Here is an 18959-nt window from a genome sequence, read left to right on the forward strand (position 1 = left end):
GTCTACAGAGTGGAAGCATGCTGAGCATCGTTGAACATCGCATTTTTCAGAATTACTTTAATTTGTTGCGAGTTCAGCTATGTTTTCTTTGTGAAGCTAGAATTGATGATGAAGTGTCATTTTGTGTTTGAAGTCACGTCCAGAAAATGGCCTCACAATGTGCCACAGAGTTGGAATCCATCACATGTAACTCTACAGGCAACTTTAGGCCCCTATAACTTTGCTAGGCTCCTGCACATTTGTGCAAACTGTTCTCGTTAAAATCAGTATTTCGCGTGAAATCGCTGTTTGGACTAGAAGTTTTATGTGAAATATGAGCTTTATGAAATTGTTATTGTGACTTCTTAAGGCGAAGACGCACTAATTAAAATTTATGGCCATGAACTAACGGTAAAGTAACGTGCGATACTTTTTTTCGGTAACGGTAACGGTAACGCGTTACTTTTACATGTAGGTAACGTACGGCGATAACGCGTTCCTTTTTTCTTAGCGTAACGAGTAACGTATTTAGTTACTTTTTCCGTAACGCCCTCAACACTGGTTCTACACACGTCGTGGGGAGGGCGGCCGTTGCGTCTCCCCTAAATCTACACGGTCGCGGTAGTTCAAAACAGCAACACAGTCAACAGCTTCATTTTCAGAGCCCGCAGTGCAGCACAAGCAGATCAGGTCGCGATCGCTCTCGTGGCCTCACATTTCAATTCAAAATACATAATCACAGACTTGCGAGGGGCCTGACGGAACGTCCAACGAGGCTGCACGCCCATCCTAGCCCATCGAATCTATGAAAATTGCATACAGGTTACTGACCCCACACACCGTTACCTTATATGGTCCCCTGCTCATGAGGGGTTGGCAGGAAACGAGGCAGCAGACGCAGCCGCACGCGCGCCCTCTCACCGGGCTGTTTTCTCCTCCCCACCCAATCAGGAACCCGATTTTATTCCGGTCTATATATTCAATGATGTTACAACCTACACACAGGTTAGTCATCGCCGCTTTTACCTTCGCCCATGTAAAGGCATCAAGAAGGCGGATGAGCGGCTCCTTCTCCGCCTTCTCACCAAAACATTGATGTGCCCGGCAGCACTAAAACATTTTGACCCCTCCTTTAACAGCAGCTGCACACCCTGGATAGTGGTGTCTTCTGACACTTATCGCATGATGTGGGCCTGCCCCTCCAACCCGGCTATTCCCTCCATCCCCAACCTAGCCAGGGAAGACTGGGAGGTGACCTTGCTCGGCTGCCACGACTTACAGGCCCAACAAGCCTTCGTCAGGCGCGCCCTGCAGCGGCCACCGCCACTGGGGTCCCAAACTAGGGACCTCCACCTAGTGCTCGTGAGGTTCGGTCCCTTACAGACTGATCCAAACATACCTCCTGTTCCTTCCTAATGAATGTTTTCACCACCACCTCTACGCCTTTTAAACATAATGGAAGAAAAACACTGAAACTGGTGACAATGCCCAATAAAATACCGCTACAACATACACAATTAACAATACAAATAACAGAAAAGAGGAGATTGCAATGCTAACATAAAATGTAAAAATATACTGTACGTAATGATATAACCTAATCACATAAAATAGGGATATACTATAAGCAACAATATGTCGTGATCAAAGTAAACGCTATAAAAACCACAAAAAAATGACAGAGAAACAACGAGCAGCAACAATAGCAATATCAGATACCCAAGACACCATGATAGCAACACGCAAAAAATATTTCTAGGACAATGGAAAGCACGAGCAGAGCCGAGGTGAACAAGAACAGAATTTACTCAAGCAATAACTAGTACCTCCCGAGAGTACCACTGTTCTAGAGTAATGATTTTAACGTTGTGAACAACAGTTTCTGTAGCCCATGCCTCGGCCATGCCCCTATACCTCTGGAGACTGAAAGACTTTCTATCAAGGGTGGTGAAGTTCCTTTTAATTTGTGTGCTAAAATTCTCATGCTCTAGGCAGTCCAGTAGCAGATGACATATATCCTCATCATCGTGACCACGTGCACATTCTGGATCGTTTGCACGGATAATTTTATGTAGAAAAAAGACACGTGTTCGCTGTTCTCATTCGTAACTGTGAATGCGAGTTTCTAATCATTCGTTCAGTGGTAGTGGGATTGTAAACCATAAGAGGGCAATCTGATAAAGATTGGGAGTTATATAATTTGGGTGGGACCACATTTTTTCCCTCATAAAGATTATCATGTATCTTAAACGACGACGGAATTCACTACGAGACAATGGCAGGCTAGAAGTTCTAGCATAAGCATTAACATTAGCAGTATCGAAAGGGCTTGCAGTATCGATGCAGAGCACGCAATTTTTTTTTTATCTACGCGAGCATTGTGCACTTCAAGCAGAGCTGATGTAGAACTGCCCCAAGATGAAACAGCAAATCTGCGAAGCGCATTTACCACTGAGTTCACCTGCTCTTCTAGAGCTTTGGTTGTCTATTGTTCAGCTTTGACCGTAGGTATGCGCACAAACTCGTCGTGGACGGCTTCCGCCGATACTCCTAATAGCCAACTAGTCACGATATTATGACTTGCAATGTTGCGTTGGTAACACTCAGTGAAGCTGGCGCTTTTGAATTGCCCAGTCTTGTTTGTTTGAAAGTTGAATGCGGCTCGCCTAGGATGGAAGCCGCGTCCAGGAGCCGCGTCCACTTGAAAACACATACCTTCTTTCAAGTCGACATTTTATTGTGTGCTGTTTTCGCACGTTTCGCTCTACCTTCATTCACTGACAGCCGTCGCGCAAACATGGGGTAAACTCGGGCAGGCATAGAACAAGGCGCATCGCGCATAGCCGCCTTGATGACATAGGCAGCTAATGTAATAGGACCGCTAATGTGGTGCATTGAAGGGACATGATGTAACTGGCAGCACGGGGTGAACAGAAAATGGAAGGTCGCATAATCTCATGGAGATTGTGTTCTATACCTTCTGAAGTTGCATTATGGATTGTTTGGGTCACGGTCGCTTCTCTATACCTGAGTTCCTGCCAGCTGCAAGCATGCTCTTGGGAATGCTCAGGGAGTGCCCTTTAGTATCACAGAGGCTCCAAAAATTACTGCCACAGTTTTCGCTCGCTCACTCACTCGCTCGCTACTCACTCACTCACTCACTCACTCACTCACTCACTCACTCACTCACTCACTCACTCACTCACTCACTCACTCACTCACTCACTCACTCACTCACTCACTCACTCACTCACACATTCACTCACTCACTGACTCAACTACTATGCCAATTTTTGCAGATGCGGCTTGAAAAGGAGCATATTACGTCCCTTCGTCCCGCTTCATCTCTTGATAATGAATAAATGCAGTCGCCTATTCGAAGCATTGTGCAGTTTAAGGGATATGTCGGGGTCCATAACTCTCCAACTTCTAATTTTTTAACAACTCTTGTACAATCGTGAAGTTGTACAATCGTGGGATAATAAGTTAAGAATTTGAAGCTAAAGATCACGCTGTCAGACCAATAGATGTAATTAGAATGGAAACGAGACTCTGCTTTTGAGTACAGAAAATCTCCACTTAAAAAAAAACATCTTTCAAATCACACTAGCGCGTGTAAGTCGTCCTGCCTCAAATAAAGATTATGAAAACAATATATCTGGCTTCGTCTTGAGTGGCGCCTCTTGTTCTGTTTGTCTATTTTCCTTTTTTATGTGAACAGAAACGCGACGTCTTAGAAAAAATTTTTCTCATTTAAGAATGTCACTCACTGCCATTTTGTATTACAGAAATGAGAGGCGTCGAAATTCTTATGTGTGCAGCATTAATACGTCTGGCTCTGGATCAAGAATAATGAATATTTGTGCGTTGTGAAAAAGCGTGCTCGGATGTTCGCCATGGCAAGCATTTCAATAGTACAGCGTTTAATTTTGCCACAAAACTTTATTATTCCTTCATATCAGTTTAAATTCTAAATGGGAGAGCAACGGTTGCGTTTCCAACTTTATACAAGGCTAGTGTCTCATAACTGTGTCATGTAACCATCCAGCATAAACATTCACATAAACATATTCTTATAGGAACAGCGTTGCGTGTGCTACCTAAATCTATTCTACTTATCGGATGTCCGAAAAGTGTAATTTACATTAGCGTAGTGTTGGCCAAAGTGGAAGCATACGGTCAGGATTAGCTGCCGGTTCAATTCTTCAGTTGTTTAAAGCCGAAAGCCGTAGTCTAGGACTTTTCATTTCTTCTGCCGTGCCTCTACAGGAATGCTACTCCGAGCTGCTGGCGGAGGACGAGCAATGCTTGCAGGTGAGTTATCCATGCTCTTATTTTGAGCACGACAAGCTTAGTTGAATAATTCTAGGTATTCTCCGTGCGAATATCTTTCGTATTGTGTTAATTGGGCTATCTTCAAAACGTCTTGCTGCAGTGTAATCGCGCCATAAAGAGTGTTATTAAGGCAGAAATTAGTCGCCCACCAGTTCCTGTTGGTCCATCATTGGCGGGATATCGAAGTCAGCGCTGTGTTTCGTAATAATTCATGAAGCACCGAACTATGCAATAAAGCTATAAGAAATTTTGTAAGTTGCAGTAAAGTTACGTTCTACATTGGGATTCTACGTGAAGACCAGAAATGAACATATAACGGCATATGTTGCATCGAAAACTTTAATATTCAAAGTTATGATTACTCTAATGCTGTGTTTGTAAATAATATTATAGTGTTAAGAATTAACAACTAATATTATATGTTGTGTTAATAAATCAATTACTTTCTAAATATGCAGTTCTGTATAAAAGTGTTCTGCATAAAATTGTAACGTTTGAAGCAAAAGTTTCAAACATTATTACAAATATATTGAGCGCACAGGCTCCAAAAACTTTTCCCAGTATTCTTACAATAAAAATTACAACTAGCAGTACTTTGCAACTGCATCTCAGACTGTGCCTGCCATACATTACATATACTGACGAATTATTTTGCTACGAAGCTTGCTTATTACCCATCTTCCACTAAATACATGAGGCTCCACTTAGCAATGAATGCATGAGCTAGACTTGTGACATAACTAGTATATAATTTTTCAGTCTTAAATATCCGTTTTCTTGAGAATTAACATAACGTTGGTATTTGAAGCTGCCTGCACTGTCGGGAACATGCGGCTTTCATTAAACTGTGCAGATGTTTTTGGCGGATTATTTTCACCTTCAACAGATTCCCATAGTTTGATCCTTACCAGCCTCTTTTATCACTGTCATTGCTTGTGATGCTTTTCCAGCAGCCTCTTTCTTAACCCCTGGGATTCCAACTTCTCCGAGAGAGCTGCCTCTCCAATTAATGTTATGAGTGATTGACCCTCTGTAGAAATCATCTGCCTCGGCTCCTTTAAGCTCATTACGAACATTGCTTATGAAATTGCTATCGCAGTCTCATCTGCGAGTCGGAGCTTTCCACCATTCCTTCGCCAGTCTAATTGTAGAGTTAATGAGTAATTCTGTGTCCGCTAGCAAAAACTACACACGCAGAAGAGCTACAATGGTCATCAAGATCAGCTGTCTGCCTTGAGAATTGTTATGAGTTCTCGCAGGAGCATTATTTGCGCATTGTACCACCGGGCTTATGAAGGCGACACCAAATCTCCAACGGATGAGATAAGCAAAGGTGCTTATGCAAGCATCATTTTCTAACTCTAAAGAAATAGTTGAGGCTTCCGCTCCTGAGCGTCCTGCAAATCGCGTTTTCTTTCAAGTACTTGGCAAACGATATCAATCTTCGTGGAGGAGGAATGATGCTCATCTACTGCATGTCCATCTACTGCGTAGCTCACTGCTGAATCGTGTATCGCGTCCAAAATATAGCGCACGGAGCTGATGACTGCTAACATGTTTGTTACTGTGGTTTGCAGATTTCTGAATTAACCGGGATTATTTTTAACTAATTTCAATAGCTTACAGCGTAACGTACATATTTGATGTTCTTGGCGGTGCGCAGCTGCAAGCTTCAGCGCCTTTGATCCAAATATGTGATTTATCAAGTGGTGAGAAAAATTTTCCGAAGTGTTTTTAAGACAGGAAAGGAAAAAATACTTTGAGCTTCACTCCAGGGCAAGCTCAGCCAAATGACGTCCTGGAAACGCGGCGAAACTAAGGCAATATATGAACCCGAACGCACAGCCTAACCTCTTAAAACATACCGAAGTTTTCCGTCGGATTGGCGTACAGTAAAAAAAAATTGTCCAAAGTTCATACGGGGATTAAAGCCCAACGCCTTAATCCTATATGTATCCTCTCCTGCTATTGATTCGAAAGAGAATTTTTCATCTTTCATTCCTTCGTTCTGCTCTTTCAAATGCTCTGGAGCGGCGTTAAGGGCGGTTCACATGCAAGCGAATTGGCGAACAGAGCGAACAGCGGCGCGGCAATGCGAAGCGGTTCGCGATCTCTCGTTTCACATGCATCGCCGCTGCGCGTTTCCCACCACTGCGAAAACCAATGTTGCTGGCTAAAGATATGCGCCTGCAACCGGTTTTGGTGGTCTACAAGCACAAAAAGTGTAATACAAAAGCATTATTTTGTCATTTCTTTTCACAGTTTATTTAAATAAATATAATTATTGCGTTTTAAGCATTAAACAGCACTTTATACAATTTATTTTTTTAAACAAAAGCTTCTACGTGCGGCGTACAAACTCGCGTGGCAACGCCGGGCCGTCATTGGTTGAGATGCGGCGCTGCCGCGTCGCCGCCGCGAAAATTTCCAACCTGCCCGAACCTCGCCGCTCCAGCCGCTGGGGCTTTCTCCGCCGCTTGAGAGAGGGTGTACTGGCCGCCGCGGCGGAGTTCGCGAGCGGTTCGCTTCCATGTGAAACGGGCATTAATGCTTCTGACGTGAGAGTGCATAGGAGCTGATGGAGTCAAGAAATATAAATATTTGGCATTCTAGAACATGAGCTTTGTGTTCCCACGAAAGAAGCACAAATTGTGGACTAACCCATTGGTAAGGCAAACAAGCAGCGGCAGAGCACTATGGTGCCTCAATCACTGAATGCAGCAGCTGACGCTTAGCGGGCTAGCTAACGCGAGAAAAGCGGCTGAACACGACAGGACATTAAGCACCAACAGCGCCGAGATGGTTGTCGACCTTTTAGAAGAACAGGTGATTGATGCCACTCTTCTGAACACAATGTATAAGCACCATTCACGCTTAAAGCTTTTGATTTATTCTACCTCATCCTGCCATCAACTAGACGTCCCCTTTTCCTACTGCGAATTCCCTATGCAAGCTCTCTATCTTTTCTTTGTAGCTGTATGGCTGCGTTTGGGTGGATGCTAATAAGTAATTACTATCTTTATATGAATAATGAACGTACAACTGCAGCCGATTGCATCGCCAACAGCACGCGCGCACAACACGACCACTTGGAATGTCTCAGCATAAACGCTGCCGGTAAAAATACCAGAGCACATAGCAATAAATATTCATTCCTCGTTTTCACATGCTTGCGTATTACAGCAACAATGTGAAAACTGAGAGCACTCCAATAATTTCTCTTTGCAGCACAAATGGGTGTGTAGCTTTGGTTAAGGAACCGAGGCACTGTTTACACATCATGATCAGAGTGTACTGGGTGCGAAGAACCTTACAGGGGTCGATAATCTTATATCAGCCCTTTAGTCAGGGCTAAGGGGTGAAGAGTGTGATGTGCTTCTTAACTCTTTATTTCGGATATATATTCCATCATTTTCTTTGTGACAAGTGATTTATCTCGGAATGGGGCCTGAACTAGCTTGCCCTTAAAATCTTATTCTTCTCTTTTCCTCTGCTTTGCGCCATAAAAGAAAAGTAACTCACGCTATCAAATTTAGTTGCTTAAATGGGTAAAAAGGAAATTGACTTTCGTTCTCTCTGTTTTCCATGCTGACAGGGTGCAGTCGAGTTTAACAAAGACGACCTACGACCCAGTAGAGGTAAGCGCCTAGTCGAAAAACATTTGCCCTGGTTGAAGCTTTTAAACTTTGTCGGTGCGATGCTACTAGTGCACATTTAAACATGACTCTCTTTAAATTATGCCACACACGGTACCTCTAGGATGCCCGGACTGTACATTAGCGCCCGTTCTGCTAACGCAATCAGAGGTCGCTGATCTCTGCAGTTCTTCCTACAGTGATGTTATGGCGGCCACAGAACAAAGTCTGGTGAGCCCCGCCCGCCCGCCTGCAATAGATTTCATTCGATCCTGCCCATTGGACAAGCGTGTATTAAATAGGGAACTACGTGACATAAACAAGAGCACAAGAAAGAGCTTGACACAAGCTCACATTCGTCGTATTTTCTTGCGCTGTCTTAGTTTCGCACCTGTTCTCTTGCATAATGAACTACCTCGCCCAACTGTCTCCTATTCTGCAGTGATTGAACCACGCTCGGTGAGCAATTTGGAAGCGCTAGAGTAAGCTATAGCTTCAAAGTGGCTCGGACTCACACAGTCACGATGTGTTTTCAAGAAACTAGCTAGGCATGCCAGAGTACATAATCAACGGATTTCGAAGCAACCCTTCATTTCTTTAAAAACAGCGCGCAGTGCCAAGGACATTCTATTTTAAGAGCGCTAGCTCTTTCTTATCACGTTTCGAAATTTCGTGGGGCCTGCTACCACCTTTGATCCCTGCGCCATCTGTGGCAGCAACTACTCATCACGTTTAGAGATTTCGTGAGGTGTCCCACCACAATGCGATCAAAGCTTCATCTTTGGCTGCAACTAGAAAACAGCCCATGTCGCATTGAGACTTGTAGCGCCATCTAAAATAGCGTTGTAGAAACAACCATCTACCGCGCGCCAATGATGACGGCATGGTCCAATAGGGTGGATAGAGGTGGAACTATGCGAATATGACGTCAGGGGACGAAATGGCGGCATAGTTTCGGTTTCTCAACTCCAAGATGGCGGCCATTACAATTAGTTATGCCCTCTCATTCCTTTCCCCCTCACCAAAAAATACCCTAAAACGGGTAGTAAAACTGTCAAGTCACGGGACCGCTATACATGTATACATTCGCTACTACTGCTGCTCCTGTTGCTAATAGGAAGAAAGAAAAGGAAAGTGCACGGGCCTGCCTACTGGCTCAAGCCGAGCCACCTTCGCTGCCACGTGCTGAAAGCAGGAGAGTTAAAGGTTAGCAGAGCAAAGATAAGGTGCTCGCTAATTTGCCCAGGGCCGATCCGGGAGGCAGTGCAATACTAGGCCGACCCGTGCTAAAGTGCATCAAGCCAAGCATTCTGCCATATTCCAAAAATAAGTTTATTATCTTCGCACCAAGGACCCGCTGCAGATATTAAATCAGGTGTCAGATACACATTCGTTCCGCTATATATACTCCGACAAAAAAGGGCACCCATCCGGGGACAGTTGTACACCGAACTTAGTAGGCAAATAAAACCCTATTGGTTGGTGGTATAGAAATGATACCGCAATTAAATATTAGGTAAACATTGTATACATGCAATTACTAAATGAAAGGTTACCTTATCGCACCGCAAGCTGAATTCTTCTCCTACCTTGACTCACCAAACGAAGGAAATTCCGTTTGGGACGTGTCTTGAGGGGGTGCAACCCTACAATGGGGTAGACGTGCATCGTAATTTCTCTGATAGATGGCGCTAGGCTGCGACCGTTTAGCTATAGGCGGCGTGCGTACACACTTCGCCGAGCATGGTGGCAATCCACACCGTTTCAAAGGGTATTACATTCCGTTTCTCGAGACGAGCGGCGCCTTCTTCTTCGCTTTCTTCAACTAGTAAACCAAACAGCTAACGCTCGTTACTTCGACGTCTTCCAGCCGGTGGCGGCCTTTTCAACTTCTAGTTATCAACGTTCGCTGCTCTGATACCCCGTATTCATTAATTGCATAATTGGGCGTCTGGCTGATAAAACAACAACGTTTTGAGCGGGCTCTGGTGATTGAAATAATAATAAACATCACTCAGAAGTCTAATTACGTCCGCCAAAGTCGCTCTCAGGATCGCTAATAAATCATCGTTCGGCAACCTTTGTCCGTAAAGTTTCGAGACTGATTTATTTTGTTCTCTAGAAATGATTACCCGAAACAAATGTTAATGTGCATGCGTAGCGCCATCTTTTCGAGCTGGCCTGAGCTATTTATTTTAATTGCTGTGGCAGCCGCTACATGGCTTTAGATGTCGAAAAATACATTGTCACTAGTCTTCGCGTTCTACTGTGAGTAAATGTGGAGATATGGACGTCCACCTCGAGCAGCGTGCAAGCACAAATACCTGTGTGAAGCTTGGCAAGACAGCCGGACAGACGTAGGAGCTCCTTCGTGACGCTTACGGCAACGAGACATTATCGCGGGTGCGAGTTTTCGAGTGGCACAAGTTGTTCGTTTCGGGGAGAACGACGGTGGAAGACCAGAGGCAGGGGCTTCAACCTGTCGGAATGGAAACAATGTGGCTCGGATCAGGGAAATCGTAAAGCAAGACCACACCATTACAGTTCGCATGCTATCAGATGCTCTCGACATTAGTAAGACAACATGCCGCCAAATTTTGCGAGACAACTTGGGGAAACGAAAGCTGAATGCCAGACTTGGGCCGCACTCCCTCACACAGGACCAGAAGGACACGCGGGTGTCAGTGAGCGCTGATTAGCTCTCCGAAGCAGAGAAGTATGATGCATTCGTCGGCAGCATCATTGCTGCAGACGATGCATGGTGTTTTCAATACGATCCTCAAAGAGGCAGAGCGCCGCATGGCGGTCCACAAGATCTCTGGCGTCGAGAAAGGTGTGGCGACAGAAGACCGAAACTAAGACGATGTTGATAGTTTTTTCGATGCAAGAGGTGTCATACAACACGAGTCCGTTCTACAAGTACAGATAGTGAATCAGGAGTTTTATATCCGCGTGCTCCAGCACATGCGTGATGCACTGCGACGCCGTCGCCCTGACTTATGGGCATCTGGACAATGGAGCCTTCTCTACGATAACGTAAGGCCACACACTGCTCTTAGTTTGACAACATTTCTCTCGAAGCACAGCATTACTGTACTTCCCCATCCGCCATACTCACCTGACCTCCTACTGTGGGATTTTTTACCTGTTTGCTCGTGTGAAGTGAGTCCTAAAAGTTCGCTGGATGGGGAGCGTGGAAGCCAGTCAAGACGCCACGACAAATTAGATGAGAACCCTGCCAAAAGAAGCGTTTTCTGTTTCCAAGACCTCAAGAAGCTCTGAAAGCTGTGCATAGACTGCATGGGAGACTATTTCGAAGGGGTGCTGCACAAATTATTTCAATGTTAAACGCATTTTTTAATAGACTCAGTCTCTCAACTTTACGTACTAAGGTTGTATTTCAAAAAATTACGGAGGGCACTTTAGAACACTTAATTTAGAATGCTTAATCTGAAAGTCCTGGGTTAAAAACCCCGCACCTCCAGAAGAGATATTAGTTTTCTGTGATACCACGGAAACGTCTTCTTTGGTTTTTCGGACTGCTGTTGCTGGTCAACACTAATGCCGGGTTTGCTTTCGTAGTACAACTGCGCAAGGGTACGATGCAAAGGAAAAGAAGCGGGAGTTGCAGTAAAAATCATGTCAGACCAACGTTCTCAGCAGTTCGTGCTGTACACAGATCCATATAATGCGTTTGCATTAATATACGGTTTCGAAAACTACTTAGTCTTCTCGCGAACACCCTCCATAACCACACTCCTTGCTGGCTTACCAAAATGGCCACAAAGCCCGCCTTGTGCCCGGTGACTAGTGGTGTCCGCTTGTACCTCAGCTTCGCCGCTTCCACGGGAGGTGTCTAGGGTGCATGACACCAATGGCGACCACCCCAACGACGGCATCATTTAAAACGAACACAGTGCTCAGTCTGCACGTGACACGCTTGTGCGGTCGCCGTTTGCATTTGACCGTAAAACTTGGATGTCAGTCGGAGCAGGTCGTCTCGAGAACTAACAGGAAGGCTTGGTCTGCCACTACAGCGACCGGTTGCTAGCTGGATTAGTGCTTGGCGAGAAGGAGTTATATACAAGGCCCCCGGCTTGCCTTTGAGTTGGAGGGTACAAGGCGCGAAGGACACGCGCGCAGTTTCAGAGCTGCAATATCATATGCTTGCCTAGACAGTGCAGTGCACACAACTTCGCAGAAAGTGAAGAAAAATAGATCAGGACTAAGCAAACCAAGAGAAGTACGCGGACCTACATCGGGTGTGGAAAGCCCGCCTACGATCGCCCTGACTTCCTAAAAACCAGCAGCAGATGCTTTCGTGCAACGAAGACGGAATGCCACTTCAATTTCCGATTGTTGTTGACGGAGAGTCCTCTACACTCGTAGTCTGAGTGATTTGGGGTGCCACAAAAGACTACATACTTAATCATAAAACTTTGTAATGCTCCTTATCGTTACAACTTTTTATTTCCTGATACAAACGACAAAGTAAAAAAGAAACTCAATACAAGATAAATACCTTTCCTAGGACCGGTTAAGCTTGCTTTGCTCCTCTTGCGATTTTGCCGGTTACGAGCATTTTTGGCACTGCTTTGCAATGCATTAAACTGTGTGAGTGAGTCTACCTGTGTGTGTGTCAAGGCAAACACCTAGTGTGTGGACATTGCGACCATACGACAGGCCGCCACGGTGGCTCAGTGGTTAGGGCGCTCGGCTACTGATCGGGAGTACCCGGGTTCGAACCCGACCACAGTGGCCGCATTTCGATGGAGGCGAAACGCTAAGGCGCCCGTGTGCTGCACGATGTCAGTGCGCGTTAAAGATCCGCACGTATTCAAAATTATTCCGTAGCCCTACACTACGGCATCTCTTTCTTCCTTTTTTCTTTCAGTTCCTCCTTTATCCGTTCCCTTACGGCGCTGTTCGGGTGTCCGCCGTTATGTGAAACAAATACTGCGCTATATCCTTTCCCCAAAAACCAATTTTCAATTCAATTTCGAACGACAGTTTCAAGGCGTTTCACGTGTTATAAGCTACTTAATCTAAAAAGATGCAACCATTCAGCGAAGATAGAAGACATGCACTTATTTCAGTCTATAAAAATACGTTCCAGATATGAGCTGTCTTTTCCCACGAACGTATTTTCGCTTAAAGAAGACGAGCTTGGCAGCCTTGAGATTCACCCCCCAAATGTTCCCTGTTTACAGGGATGTTAGCCATGCGCAGTGCGTTGTCAAAATGATGGATGCCGCCGGAAGAGTGCGACGACGCGGTCCTTGAACGCATTCTTCTGCCAAGGTGGGAAGTGAGCGGGCCCCGGCATCACCTCGTGCCTTGTGAGATAGTTCGTCAAGAATATACAGGGTGTGTTACCGAATTCTTTGCACAGCTTAGAAAAATGGGCATTTTGAGCTAGAATAGCATATTTTGGCATATCATTGTCAGCGGTGTTCTTTATCAGAATATAGCCAAGATGTGCTAACTAGTAGGCTAGCAGGCTCGTTAACTAATTCGAAATATTTCCCCTTCAAATCGTTACTGGTGGGTTCCCTAAATATTGAGAGGCGTGCAGGGCAGCGCAGGTAATATCCATATCAATTTATAGAATTTCGAAAACGCGGTTACCCTCGGCGCAGTGGCCCAAGAAATTTTGCCTACATCTCGCTAAAATACATCAACTTTCGAGGCGCTTGCAGTCAAAGCATCCTCTCCAGCGCGTGCAACTCGTCGAAATAGTCAAAATTTGTTGGGCCACAGCGCCCAGGGTAACCATCCAGCTCACTACGATTATTAACTCATACTAAATATTCTTGCTGTATTCTGATGTAATACACCGCTTATAGTGATATGCCGAAAGAGCACTATTACTCAAAATTCCAATTTTTAAATATTGTCTTGGGTGAAACATAAGCCTTATCCTTAGGTGAAACACCCTGCATAGTCGGTCAGTAATGCTCCAGGAAGGAAGTTCTGTCGGTATCAAAGGAAGCGGTTTTTTTCCTTCTCCGTTACACTCCATATACTTAATCGAGAAGCCTTCGAAATCCTTTCCGTGGAATCGGTGTTGGCGGGGGTGCTGTATACGTCAGCACGAAGTAGCCATGGTGAAGAAGATATTGTCACGTGGTGGTGACGTTGATGAACACAGTAGCAATACTGTGAAAGACAAAACGAACTTTTATTGGGCGAACCTGCGCCCACAAACAGAGGCTACACTTACAGCACAACGGTATAAAGAGAATTTATTTGTACACCAGACCACATTTACATAAGAACACTGGCAGTCACGAACAGTACATAATGTAATTTCAAAAAGAAGCAAAATATGCGCAAACGAGTCACCAATATGCACAGATACAAACAGAAACGGAACAGGCCAACAATCTATATACAATGAATACCATGGCGCGGCATGTTTCTAAATTAAACGTAGCGGTGAACACTGTCGGCGGTCGTCGAAAATCTGATCCGTGGGTCAAGCGCGTCGGCTGTTATATAGCAGTCGTCGAATGTTCCATACTAATCGTTGGGACCCGCGTGCCTTCCACAAAGTTCTACGCCATTCGCGTCGGGCGATGAAATCAGATAACATAAGGTTCGGCTACAACAGACAGCGAATAGAAGCATCGATGACTTGCCAGAAACTTCGGATAGATGCAGGCACGTCCCGCGCTGTGCGATAACACTTGTTAGGCGGCGAAACTTGGTCGCCCGATAAAGATAAGTACCCGTGTCAATATTAACGAGGTTTTCAAGATACTCAGCCGTCCAGTTCCATCAAATAGCATCCAAAATTAATCGGGTCCAGCAGAGAGCTCAGGCAAAAGGCATAAAATTCAACAACGCTGTTAGAATGCACCCATGGGGCTTTATTTATACCATGTAGGCGTTAAAAAATTATGCTCACCGCCCAAGGTTTAAAAAAAAAGCAGTGAATCGCTCGTTCAGTGAGCCAGAAAATGGTTGGGCAAACTACGTGAATCGCCGTCCCATGCGGTGAACCCGTCTGTGCGGCCAGTCGAGCCGGGCGGTACATGGAGTAGTCTGACCAGGCACTCGGGCTACCCAGGTCACGTGAAAAATTTTCATTCCAGGGCTGTCATTTCACAGAGCGGCAACAGTTGCTTCGATTTCTCAATGGGGCCGCTTTACGCACAGTGATGAATGAAAAAGATTAAGCGCAAATGTGCAACCACCAGAGCGGCGCATTGCCAACGTGGGGAGCTGCTGTTCACGATTGACCAGATGACTGGAAGTGGAGGCTGTTTTTATTTTTGATTTAGGTTAAGATGCAGGGCATCAACTTTGAATATTTAAGTTTCATAAAAAGAAACTTATTCATGGTATTTGGTTATATAAGGTTAATAAAGGGAGAAGGAACGTTTCATAATTTGGTCATGATCTGTGCAGTTGGAATGTTGACAAAAAAGTTTCTTCAACTAAAGGTAGAGCAGGAGGTATCGCATGCCCCGGAACGAAAGACGTTTGAAACGCACACCGCCGAAAAAAACAGGCATACCGGAATTTATATCATCGTTTCCAGGGAATTTTGTCGAGAATGGAGACAGACACAGATTAAAAACACAAGGAAAAATACAATCATTTCCTCGCGAGTCGTAATCGCTAGGAAGAAAAAAAAGTCAATAATTATCTCATATGCGTCAGGTCACCTTAGAAAGCGAATTTATTGAGCTTGTCTTTTTTTTTTAAGATCAATGCCTCTTATGCTTAGAGTGCAGCAAACAAAGTCGATGCACAGTTCGAAACTAGAGCAATTAGTTACAAACCTTGAGGCGATTCCCATTGAACCTAGTAGTTTCGAATAACGAGGCCCAACGTATGTAACAAAAGCTTTTATTTGAAAAAAAACTTCCAAACAACAGTACACGTACTCGACTCATTGACTTCATTTTCTATGCGGCCGCCGCGGTGGCTCAGTGGTTATGGCGCTCGGCAGCAGACCCCAAAGACGCGGGCTCGATACCGGCCGCGGCGGTTGAATTTCGATGGAGGCGAAATTCTAGAGGCCCGTGTAATGTGTGATGTCAATGCATGTTAAAAAAACCCAGGTGGTCGAAATTTCCGGAGCTCTTCACTACGGTGTCCCTCATAGCCTGAGTAGGTTTGGGACGGTAAACGCCATATATCAAAGCATGAGTTTATTTATTTCTGAAGCTGCTTTCTGGACTACCACCGCACGGGGAATTGGTTAAGCTACTTACCATGCTCGGTTCTCAGGTGTTTGTGGCAGATAACTTCGCCATGTCACTGCCGGAAAACAATCAAAAGTTTCTTTTGTTTGGTCCAATTTTATTCTTTGGTCCTCCTTATCGTGTATGAGACACTGTCTGTGGTACTTTATGACGAAAAAGTCAACAAATTACAAGTATTCTGATTATATCTTTTCCTAAAATGTCTCTCCAGCTAGCTTATTTTTATGGCAACTACAATTTTGTCAAAGAGCAACATAAATATTTTGGTCAGATTCTAACGACACAAGGGTGCACCATCCCACAGATTTTCATAGAAATCAGTCACAGGTTTAAAAGCGAACTATTTGTGCCGGACCTCCTCTAAACGAAATTCTGAAGAAAGTCATCGCCCTAAAACAATTTCTTAGCGCTTTTTTTATTAAAGGCATACTTACTAGGGTGGTCGGTCAAGCTTGGAATTAACTTCCGTTTTAGATTGATGCATATTTCCGTAAAAAGCTCGGCTTCAGTTTCCAAACCACATGACGTTTGACTAGGAGTAGAGAATACTGGCACTGAGCAGAGATTTTTTTTTTTATGCAGCCGAAGGTAATGGAGCTAGTGAACAAAAGCAGCAATTTGAGTCGCCGAGTCTGGGTTCGGCGATGACGTGTTGTAAATATGTTCCAATTATTATGACTGAAAATGTCGCTGCCTTTGACGACCAAGCTGGAAAGAAAATGTGGCACGCACGACCGCTCAAAACCAGAGCTCCGACGTTTTCGAAGCTGAGCGCTTAATAAAGCATACATCCTGAAGCCTCCACCACGCAGCAAATGCGGGAACAGCTCGACACTGTCGCTATCAGCGTTTTCACAAAGCACAGCGCCACACGGTGCAAACATGCCGCTCCGGTCCTGGGTTACATGTGCTAATGTTTTTACTTGCCACTGTAAACTTCAAAAAAGCCCTATACGTAGAGGAAAGCGAAGTGAGGTCTCATGCAGTATATTACACCGTCGATTCCGGCAGATGTTAAATGCCAGATTTAACCACCAGATAGCTCGACAATAACGGAACATGCTAGGGATAATACCATTCCTGAAGTAAAGACCTTGAAGAAGGATCTGCGCATAAAATAAACAGAGCTGACGCTCGCATAATTTTTGCGTAAAGTGTACATGCAACTGTTTTCTAAAAGCCTCAGTTGGGCCAAGATTCCAAGCAGTTGTTCTTTGTAGGCACAGCATGTAAAGGATAGAAAGAGTGATCAGGTTTGAGATAGGGTTTTAAATGTGATAACTTAGTTTTTTGGACTCCATTTCTGGCGTTCACATAAATTTCATGGCCTAAAAAATGCTTCCTTACCTACACATCGATTGGAGGCAGCAACGCAGAACATAGCGGAATCTCTTGTTTGGAACCTAAGACGTTCCGAGACAATAAAAGCATCAACGTCAGCCTCACTACGCCCACTGCAGACAAATGCCTATCACATCTTTCATTACTTGGGTAGATACACTGTGGCCGGGGAGGATTTCACGAGATTTTTTTTTGTACCGATAGCTACATTACGGTAGCATTTGGAGCCTTCAGCTGCACCGCCCCGCTGTCACGTGTTTGGTCACGTGGTGCGGAGCAGCTGCAGGCGGCGCGGCGCCGTGGCTGATCACGTGGTTCGTCACGTGGTTGGTCACATGACCAAGTTCCAGTCGGCCATCTGTAGCTATCGCGTCACTCCACGTTTAACCAGAGCTAAACCACCGCCATTTTTATTTTTCATTCGAAACCAGTACAGAGGTTTTCTCTCGCTCTTAGTGAATCATGAAATTAATATAACACAAAGCCACGAATGTATATTGCAACAAAATTGACAAGTAAGCTTCTCCTTCGTCTCCGCAGACATTGAACACTTCCCTAGCTATCAAGAGATGAGCGAAGAGCCTAAGGCCGACGACAGCATGCCCTATGGATCCCTCGATGCGCCCATTGGATGGCGAACCATACAGGGCGAGTGGTTCCAGGAGGTCAGACGGCGCAGTTCCGGCTACGCTGATCTTTAGCGGCTCTCAGACCTTGCACACAGGTTCACTGTTTTCAAAGCCGAACTGTCCTCCCGGGGAAATCTGGTCCCTAATAAATATTTGCTGCAAGCTTTTTTTGCTTCTTGTGATGAATTATTCGGGGCGCTAGTAGGATGTGTGGTCGAGTAAGACACAGACGAGACTGGCGACCGATTTTGAAATTCATTTTTAGGTGCGCAAACATAAATTTAGGCATTCCTTGCAATCCACCCAGAAACCTTTAGAAACATAGGTGAGGATGGATGGGTGCCTTGCAGTTTATCGTTCTTTTTTTCTTCCATCTATATCAACATTACATTGTGGAGACCCCATGCTAGTGAATCCCTAAATAGATCTTATGGGAGAAAAACATGTAGAACAAGTTCAAAGCACGTTCTGTCTATCCATGTTGCACTAGTGTCGTCGTCAGTTCACTCAGAATCTTCCTTTTAATGCTATTGCGCCGTTTCCAGGTGTCGTGCGGATTCTGTACGCAGCTCTTGTGTAATTAGGGCAAGTGCACAAGAACATATTCATAGCTAGAGTACTATTCAAGGCGAATAGTTGAAAACACATGCCCAAGAATAAAACTCGAAGAGGCAGCAACCTCTCTATAAAATTGTGGTGTGTATCTGAAAAATACTGGAGCAATACTTGTTTTTAGGCTACTTGGTTAGGATTCATGCTAGCAGCCAAGATATTACAACAAGATGTACGACGGGACAAGGCGCTGAACTATGAACTTTTATTTT

The 18959-nt window shown here is 44.8% G+C and overlaps 1 protein-coding gene across 1 annotated transcript in view; it reads left to right on the plus strand.

The window, feature by feature from the left end:
- Window positions 1-18243, plus strand: part of LOC144123152 (uncharacterized) — a 127242-nt gene extending 108999 nt beyond the window's left edge. Inside the window, exons 6-8 of the mRNA XM_077656035.1 lie at window positions 4249-4293; window positions 7910-7952; window positions 18047-18243. Of these exons, the coding sequence (XP_077512161.1) occupies window positions 4249-4293; window positions 7910-7952; window positions 18047-18207 (249 nt within the window). The 3' untranslated portion in view covers window positions 18208-18243. The remainder of the gene's footprint in view (window positions 1-4248; window positions 4294-7909; window positions 7953-18046) is intronic.
- Window positions 18244-18959: the final 716 nt, after the last annotated feature.

The sequence above is a fragment of the Amblyomma americanum genome, chromosome 3 (assembly GCF_052857255.1).
Source record: "Amblyomma americanum isolate KBUSLIRL-KWMA chromosome 3, ASM5285725v1, whole genome shotgun sequence".
Lineage (NCBI taxonomy): Eukaryota > Metazoa > Arthropoda > Arachnida > Ixodida > Ixodidae > Amblyomma > Amblyomma americanum.